This window comes from Empidonax traillii, unplaced genomic scaffold (genome assembly GCF_003031625.1).
Source record: "Empidonax traillii isolate 1590-97213 ecotype Southwest subspecies unplaced genomic scaffold, ASM303162v1 scaffold994:size215947, whole genome shotgun sequence".
NCBI lineage: Eukaryota > Metazoa > Chordata > Aves > Passeriformes > Tyrannidae > Empidonax > Empidonax traillii.
Window position 1 is genome coordinate 157,042 of NW_020956187.1, and position 8,623 is coordinate 165,664.

Genomic DNA, 8,623 nt, shown 5'->3' on the forward strand with positions numbered 1-8,623 from the left:
TTTTCCTCTTTGTTGTTACCCATTTTTCTTCCCTTTTTTACCTTTTTTCTCACCTTTTTACCTTTTCTCCCGTTTTTTTTCCTTTTCATTTTCCTTAGTTCTCCTTGGCTTTCCTATTTTTCCCCTTTCCCCCTTTTTTAATTTTTTCCTTTTTATTCTTTTATTTTTTCCCCTTTCCCCCCATTTCCTCCTCCCTCTTTTTTTCACTTTTTCTTTCTCTCCTTTTACTTTTTTTTTTTTTTTTTTTTTTTTTTTTTTTTTTTTTTTTTTTTTTTTTTTTTTTTTTTTTTTTTTTTTTTTTTTTTTTCACTTCAGGGAGTTGGAAGGATTTTCCCTTTTTTTCTATTTTTCCCCTCTCCTCGGAGGAGGATCGAGCCCTGGAGTGCCCCCAGGGCCAGGGCTCCCCCTCAGGCTCCCCCAAGCCCGGGAGCCCCCCAGACACCCAGACCCCTCTCCAGGCCCTCGGTCCCCAACAGCGGCCCAGGCCCTCGATCCCAAACACCCATTCCAGGCTGTCCCTCCCGGCCCTGGCTCCCTGTTCCAGGCCCTCATTCCCAGCACCGGTTCCAGGCCCAGGGCTCGGGGCAGGGCTGGTGCTGGCCCTGGCCGGGTGGCCACGAACCAGTCGGGCCACTCCAGTCGTGACAGGCCTCTCTGGTGATAAAGGCACTGACACCACACTCTGCCAGCAGTGTCTGCCGGGGCCTGGCCAGGGCGTGACACCACAGCGGTGCCGCCTTCTCCTTGGGCTCCTCACCCCATCCATCCCTCGGGATCCACAGCTCCGGTGATCACAGTGTGAGTACCTGCTTTGTACCCCAAAACCCGGGTTGGGGGGACAGGGGACGGGGTGGGGGATGTGGCGGTAGAGCCCTCATGGGGATGGTTACACCCCATGGGATATGGGAGAGGGTTACACCCCATGCATGTGGTAGATGGGGTGTTGTGGCTCCCCAGCTCGGTCACATCTGTCCTGAGGCCTCCAGCATCCTGTTGTTGGGCTGCCACGTCCCAACCACTGCTGTTCTCCTCTGGCTGGAAACCTTTCCCAACCATCCCCCAAAACAGGGGAAATCTGGAAGCCCTTCACAGCCCATCCCCCAAAAAAGGGAGAACCTGGAAACCCTTCATGACCCATCTCCAAAAAAGGGGGGCAACTGGAAATCCTTCATAACCAGTCCCCCATAAACAAGGGGAAACCTGGAAACCCATCCCCGAAAATGGGATCTCTTTGCACCTCGTTTCAAAAAAGAGAGGGAAACCTGGAATTAACAGAGGTGGCCTGCAGAGACGGGGTGGGACGGCTCCTTTCCCCCTCACAACTGGTTCCAGGGTGAATCCTGATCCTGTCCTGGCACCAGCCTCTGCCTCCCCCGGCGTGGGCAGGCACAGCCCAGCATTGACTGAGCTCGCTTGTCTCCATCCCTTCTCTTGCAATGACGGTGATGACGATGATGGTGACGGTGATGATGATACAACGATGATGACAAAACTATTCTGGATTTTCCCGTTCCTGGGGGATTGCGCAGGTTATCCCTGGGGTGGGAACTGGTCCTGCCAATGCTGGGCAAGGTGGGGCAAGAGCTGCCAATTCACTGCAGGGTGACCCCCCCAGCTCCTGTGTGGAGGAGCCCTGAACTCCAAACCCCTCTGACAGGATGGCGGGTCCAGACATGGCCGAGGGGTGCCCTGGGGTGCTGGATGCCAGTGTGGTCACCCCTCACTTGGGGACCTAAGGCCATCTCACCCCCTCTGGTGGCAGAGACTCCAGTCTGAGGGCAGCAGGAAGACCAAAGGCCGGATGCAGAAGAACAAGGGCAGCTTTTCCACCCATGCACGTGGGGGGTGGTGGAGCAGAGATGGGGCTGAGCCCTCCTGTTGCAGTTGCTGACCCCCCCAGACACTCACCCAGCCCCTGGGCACCCACTCAGCCACCGTGACCAGGGGAAGGTGGAAAGGCTGGTGACACCGCGGTGCCTCTGCAGTCGCTGGGCTGAGCTCAGGGACACAGGAATATTGCCGCCATCAGGGCCATAAAACCATGGAGATACAGCCGGAGGGAGGGAGGGAGGGCCGTGGGAGGATGAAGAGGAGCAGACAGTGCGTGGCCAGGGCGCGCCGGGGAGCAGGTGGCTGGGTGAGCTCGGGCTGCAGGAGGTGACAGCCAGGCCACGAGCTGCCCCGCGGGATGAGGAGGGGGCCGGTGGCGACAGGTGGGTGCCACGGCCCGGGGACGGCCATCGTCACCCGGCGCGTGGGGCCAAGCCGGGCCGGGGGCCGGCGGTGGCGCCGAGCCGAGGGGCCGGCGCGGGGACCCGTGGGGACAATGACCCCGTTGAGGCCGCGGGCGCAGATGGAGACAAACGTCGCCGTTGTTCCCGGCGCGGGCTGAATGGCTCCTCTGTGCCCCGGCAGTGGGTGGGGAGCCGGGCAGCTCGGGGTGGCCGCGGGCACCCAGGGCCGGCCCCGGGGAGCCGGGCAGTGCCCGGCCGAACCCCCCGGTCCCTCCGCCAGCCTCTCCCTCTCCGTTCCCTCTCCCCCTTCCCAGGCCGGCGAGCCAAGGCCGGGATCCAGGCGATGCCATAAGCACCGCGGTGGAGTGGGGAGGCTTTGGAAAAGCCGGCGTTTGCGGGGAGCTGCCCTGGAAGAGCTTATTCCATGTCGGAGCAGCATCGGCACCCCCGCCCCGTGCCGCCCGCTCCCCCGGCACCCCGGCCAGCCCAGGACAGGACAGGGACAGCCCAGCGCCAGCGGCGCAGGCAGAGGAAAAGGTGATGCGTGCTGAAGGCACAGGGGGATGCTTGGGAGCTTGAGGGGTGCTTGAAGGGTGGTAGGATGGTGGAGGGGACAGCAGGATCCTTGGGATATTGTTGGGTTGCTTGGGGGCAGAGGGATGCTTGACAGGGTGCTGGGATGTTTGGAGGGTTTTGGGATGCTGGGGTGGGGGGCTTGAGATGCTTAGGAAGCAGCTGTATGGGGCAGAGATGGGGGTGTGGGGCTGGATGTTTGCACCCATGAGAGTGTGCAAGGGGAACAGGGGGGTAGGAAGCACCGTGCCTGTGTGGAACAGGGCCTGCCGAAAACAGAGTGTACATGAATTTGTGGGATCAGGAGGAGCAAACAGCAGGTGGATATGCCTTGTGTACGGCAGATTATAGGGGTTTGGCCCTAAAAAGAGTGGATCCAGTAGGGAAAACCCCAAAGCAAGCTCTGAGATGCCCCCGGGGAGCTGGGAAGGTGCTGGGACATTGAGATTGGGATGCAGAGCTGTGGGGCCTGGCCTGGCCTGGCCTGGGGGTCACCGGTGAGGAGATGGTCGGTGCATCTGTGTCCTCCGGCTGGGAATTTCAGCCGCTGGTGCCGCAGCCTCCCTGCACCCACGGGAGCCCCAGGAATATGCCTGGTGCACCATGTTCCCCTGAAAGAGTTCATTGCCTCAGCAGCTTATTAATAATTAAACTGCTCATTGAAGGCAAAGTAAATAGAGAGGCTGGGCTGAAAAGTGTTTGCCAGAACCACCCCTGGGAACCAGGAAGGGTGGAGGGAGGCATCCCCCTGGCATTCCAGAGCACTGGGATGGGGTGCTGTGTGGGCCTGGGGGGCTGGCAGGATCCCAATGGGATCTATCAGGATCCATTGGAACCCATCTGGACTGATTGGGATCCATTGGAACCCATCGGGGGTTCATGGTGCAGTCTCACTCACTTCCATGGGATCGGTGCCAGTGCTGGTGATCCTCGGGGTGCAGCTCTGAACTCCCATCCGGCAGCACCCACAAAACTGGGTGTCCTCCCCGGCTCTCTCCAGTGGCTTTTCCAGGTGGTACTGGGTGGTGACCGTGGTGGGATCACAGCCACGGTGTAGAACCAAACTCCAGCTGCTCCCAGGCACGTGGAGCCCTCCGGCACTGACACCCACGCGGTGATCTTGGGGTTCGGCCAGAGCCATCTGCTCCCCCAGCAGTGACACCACAAATTCCCTGGAAAACCACGCGGGAAGAGGCTGGATACACCAGCCCTGCCTGATCCAGCGGTCCCTGCTTCAGGGCAAGGTTGGGGGGAGGCTGTGGATGAGCTTTTGGGGTGCCCCCCGTGCCCTCCTCCCGGCTCTCCCCCTTCCGCGGCGCTGTGCCCAGTGCCGGCCGCAGCCCGGGGCTCCGGTTGCATTTTCCATTCATTATTCATTGAGCTGGAAATCTCGGCAGCACGAGGCGATCCGACCCGGGGGGGCCGGGCAGGGGAGCGGCGGGAGCAGCGGCACCCCGGGATCGCCGGGCTTCGGGTAACTCTGGGGAGTCCGGGGGGGCTTCACCGCGGGAGGCTCGGGGGGTGGAATGTGTCGCGGTGTGATCCGCGGCTCTTCCCAGTGGGATTTCGCCCCGGTGGAGGTCTGAGGTGCTGAGGGGGTGATGTGTGGCGGGGAGGGGGAGGGTCGGTGAGTTGTTTCGGGGGTGTTATTCGGTGGGAGCGCGGCAGCGTTGGCCGAAGGGTTTGGGAGCGATGCGGAGCCGCGGGAGCGGCGGGAGCAGGGGGAGCTCGGTCCGGAGATGCTGCTCCCGCCGCTGATGGGGGCTGCGGGGCCCGGGGGGCTCTGGCCCCAGCTCGGGGTGCTCCCAGGCGGGGGGCTCAGCCCACAGCCCCCCACAGCGGGGCGTGTCCTCGTGTCCCCGTGTCCCCGTGTCCTGCCGCAGGGGACGGCTCTGCTGCAATGCGGTGTCACAGCTGACCGTGACCCTCCGTGTCCAGCCTGCGGCGGCGGAGGGAGAGGGACGGGGGGAGTGCTGGGGAGGGGTGGCCTGTGGTGGGGGCTGTGTGTGTGTACGAACATGCACTGGGGGGTGTCTGAGAAGCACTGATGCATGTGAACATGTGTGTGTGTATGAACATGCATTGGGGGGGTGTGCGTGTCCTCGTGCACATGTGAGCACACGTGAGTGCTGTGGTGCACGTGTGTCCCTGTGTGTGCAGCAGTGTGCACATGTGTGTGTGAGTGTGTCTGCGTCCTGGGGGGGGATTCACAGGCTCTTGTGTGTCTGTGTGTGTATCTGGATGCATGATGCATGGGTGCACAGGTGTGTGCCCTTGTGTGTGTATGTGCCTGCACATGCATTAACATGCCCAGCCGTGTGCCCCCTGTGTGCCCCCTGTGTGCCCCTGTGTGTGTATGTGTGACCTTGTCTGTGCCCTTGCAGGAGATTCATGAGTGCATCCGTGTGTCTGTGTGTGCACCTGCGTGTGCCTGCACACGCATGGACATGCACAGGTGTGTGTGCCCCTGTGTGTGCATGTGTGAGCATATCTGTGCCCTTGGGAGGGACTCATAAGTGCATCTGTGTGTATGTGTGTGAACATGTGCCCCTGTGTGCACATACATGTGAACGTGCTTGTGTGTGTGTGTGTTCTGGTGTGTGTGTCCCAGTGTGTCCATGGTCCTGCTCCAGCCTGGATATTTTCCTGGGAGAATGGATCCCAGCGCCCTTGGGAAGCTCCTGTCAGTGCTGGTGATCTCCTGGCCAAGGATCCTCACTCTGCCATTGGGCTGCCCGTGGCCCAGCTCCCCCTTCTCCCAGTCCCTTCCCTGCAGCCTCTCCCACTGCTCCAGCATCGGGCCTGGGAGTCACCCAGGGTTTTTCCAAGGCAGGCAAAGGTCAGCTGGGCAGGCAGAGCTGCTGGGCCTGGGCCATGGATCTGCTGTGCCAGTGGCTGGGACACACCTGGAGCCAGTGGTTTCTGGGAATTGTCACACTCATGAGATGCACGAGTGTCTCTTCACACCCTCCCCAGTCACCAATGTTGCTTCTTTGTTGCTGCAGGTGACCAGGATGCTGTGCCATGGGAAGCCCTGGAGGTCCATGTGCAAGGGGCTGGTCCTGGGGACCCTTCTGACCAGCTTCATGTTGCTGCTCTACTCCTACGCTGGCCCCCCGCTGCAAGTCAGCGTGACTGAGTGAGTCTGGGGCCCCTGCACGTCCCCCCACAGCTCGGGAACACCCAGCTGGAGACAGTCCTTGGGTTTTCTGGGCTCTGGTGGCTTCCACCAAGATGTCCCCTTCCCTCTGGAGGCTGTGCCCTGTCCCAAGGGTGGACAAGAGGGAAGGTGGATCCTAACTCTGCAGGGGGCTGGGGATGCTCATCTTGGGGGCACTCACTGCTCCTGGGTGAAAAGAGAGAGGAAGAGGGAAGAGGGGAGAGAAGGGAGAGGGTGGGCATGATGATGATGATGAAGGATGGGGGGGAGAGCAGAGCAGAGCAGAGCAGAGGAGAGGAAATAGGAGTCGAGTCTTAGGTTCTTTCACTGCTGAAGCTCTGCAGGGCTCAGCTCCCATGACTTCTGTCATCAAATTTATCTCAAGATCATAAACAAGATCCACGTGCCTCATAACCCTTGTGCCGACCGGTGCCGTCGTGCTGTCGCATGGGATTGTTATCAAGATCATCTTGAGGAGTTCATTAAGGGCATCCAAAGTCACTCGAGACTGTGGTCTCTGTTCTTTGTCCTGGGCAGCTCAGATAACACCCCTCATGTCCTCCCATGCTTCCCCAGGGCCTGTGAACTCATCTGTGGGACCAGGTCCTGGAATTGTTTCCCTCTTTGCTGGGGGCTGGGTCCTCCATGGATCCCACAAGGGGTTCATGACTCCTACAAGGGCTTGAGAGCTCCCAGACCTCTTCCTTGAGAGTTCCCAACCTCCTCCATGGATCCCATAAGGACTTGGAAGCTCTCAGACCCCATAAGAATGTTATCAGCTCCTCTCCATGGAGTCACAGACATGGAAAGCTCCCCTTGATGCACTTCTTGGCACCAGGACCACCACGGCCATGCCCGTGGGGAGTGTGTGGACCTCCTACTCAGAGTGCTCTGGTGCTGGTGAGGGCTGACCACAACAACACATCCTCAGTGGCTCGAGTTGTCCGGGAGTGGATGAGGGTGGTTTGGTGGCTCAGAGATGCATCTGATGTCAGGCATTTCTATCCCTGCCTTTCCTCCCTCCGCTTCTTCTTTCCCCCCTTCTTTCCTCCCCTTTTGCCCCCTTTCCTGTCGGGTGGGTGCCCTGATCCCACTGGGCACGTGGCTGGGGGTGAAGGGGCTCTGCCCGAAGCTGGGCTTGTCTCCAGTGGGGAGCCTGGAGGTGCTGGGGTGAGCACCCATCTCCAGCAGCTGTTCTCAGGTCCAGCACACATTCCTATTTCCAGCACCCATCCCCAGGCCCAGCTCCTCCAGGACAGAATATGCCAGGCCCTTCATAGTGGTGGGGCTGCGCTGGCTGAGCTGCCCTCACCTCACCACAGTCCTGTCTCTTGTCCCCACAGGATCCCCGTCCCCTCCTCCTGCTCCTCCCGCCCGTCTCCCGCCAGGGCTCTGGAGGTGTCCAACGGCACGGGGAGCCCCTCAGGATGGAGCTGCCGGCCCAAGCTCAACGTCATGTTCATGAAGACCCACAAGACCGCCAGCAGCACCATCCTCAACATCCTCTTCCGCTTCGGGGAAAAGCATCACCTGAAATTCGCCTTCCCCAACGGCCGCAACGACTTCTACTACCCGTCGTTCTTCGAGCGCAGCCAAGTGCAGCACTACCAGCCCGGCCGGTGCTTCAACATCATCTGCAACCACATGCGCTTCCACTACGAGGAGGTGCGCGAGCTGCTGCCGCCCGACGCCACCTTCGTGACGGTGCTGCGGGACCCCGCCCACCTCTTTGAGTCCTCCTTCCACTACTTTGGGCCTGTCATCCCCCTCACCTGGAAGATAACGGGGGAGGATAAGCTGGCCGAGTTCCTGCGGGACCCCCAGCACTATTACGACCCCAACGGGTTCAACGCTCACTACCTCCAAAACCTCCTCTTCTTCGACTTCGGCTACGACAACACGATGGACGCGGGCAGCCCGCTGGTGGAGGAGCACATCCGCGAGATCGACCGCCGCTTCCACCTCGTCATGTTGCTCGAGTACTTTGACGAGTCGCTGGTGCTGCTGAAGGACCTGCTGTGCTGGCAGCTGGAGGATGTCCTCTACTTCAAGCTCAACGCCCGCAAGGGCTCCACCGTGTCACGGCTGACCCCCGAGCTCTACGAGCAGGCGACAGCCTGGAACCTCATCGACGCCAAGCTCTACCGCTACTTCAATGCCACCTTCTGGCGTAAGGTGGAGGCCTACGGGAGGGAGAGGATGGCCAAGGACGTGGCCGAGTTGCAGAGGGAGAATGAGAAGATGAAGAGCATCTGCATCGACGGGGGTCACGCCGTGGACGCCAGCGCCATCCAGGAGTCCTCCATGCAGCCCTGGCAGCCCCTGGGGGAGAAGACCATCCTGGGGTACAACTTGAAGAAGAAGATCAACAAGAAGCACCAGAAGCTGTGCCGCAAGATGCTGACGCCCGAAATCCAGTACCTGACTGACCTGGGGGCCAACCTCTGGATCACCAAGCTATGGAGTTACGTGCGGGACTTCCTCAAGTGGTAGGGGCTGGCAGGTGCCGCGCTCCCCCCGGGGAAGAACCAGGTGCTTTTGTTTTTCTTACTCGTGGTTCTTATGGTTTGGAACTGGCCGGAGGCTCCAGTGCCCAGGAACTTTGGGGGGCACCCCCCACCACCTTCCTGCAGAGCCCCAACTTGGGCTGCAGGCT

At 60.4% G+C, this 8,623-nt stretch overlaps 1 protein-coding gene across 5 annotated transcripts; it reads left to right on the forward strand.

Annotated features, from left to right (window-relative positions):
• The first annotated feature begins 2,436 nt into the window (after positions 1 to 2,436).
• GAL3ST1 (galactose-3-O-sulfotransferase 1) lies at positions 2,437 to 8,617 on the forward strand. Of its 5 annotated transcripts, XM_027903859.1 has the most exons (4): positions 2,437 to 2,771; positions 3,808 to 4,051; positions 5,813 to 5,946; positions 7,311 to 8,617. In XM_027903859.1, exons 3-4 carry the CDS (start codon positions 5,822 to 5,824, stop codon positions 8,458 to 8,460), a joined length of 1,275 nt encoding a protein of 424 aa, XP_027759660.1. In that variant the 5' UTR covers positions 2,437 to 2,771; positions 3,808 to 4,051; positions 5,813 to 5,821; the 3' UTR covers positions 8,461 to 8,617. The 5 variants fall into 5 exon arrangements, with proteins under 5 accessions (XP_027759660.1, XP_027759662.1, XP_027759661.1 ...); XM_027903861.1 differs by lacking the exon at positions 3,808 to 4,051; XM_027903860.1 differs by lacking the exon at positions 2,437 to 2,771 and having other exon boundaries at positions 2,934 to 4,051.
• Positions 8,618 to 8,623: the final 6 nt, after the last annotated feature.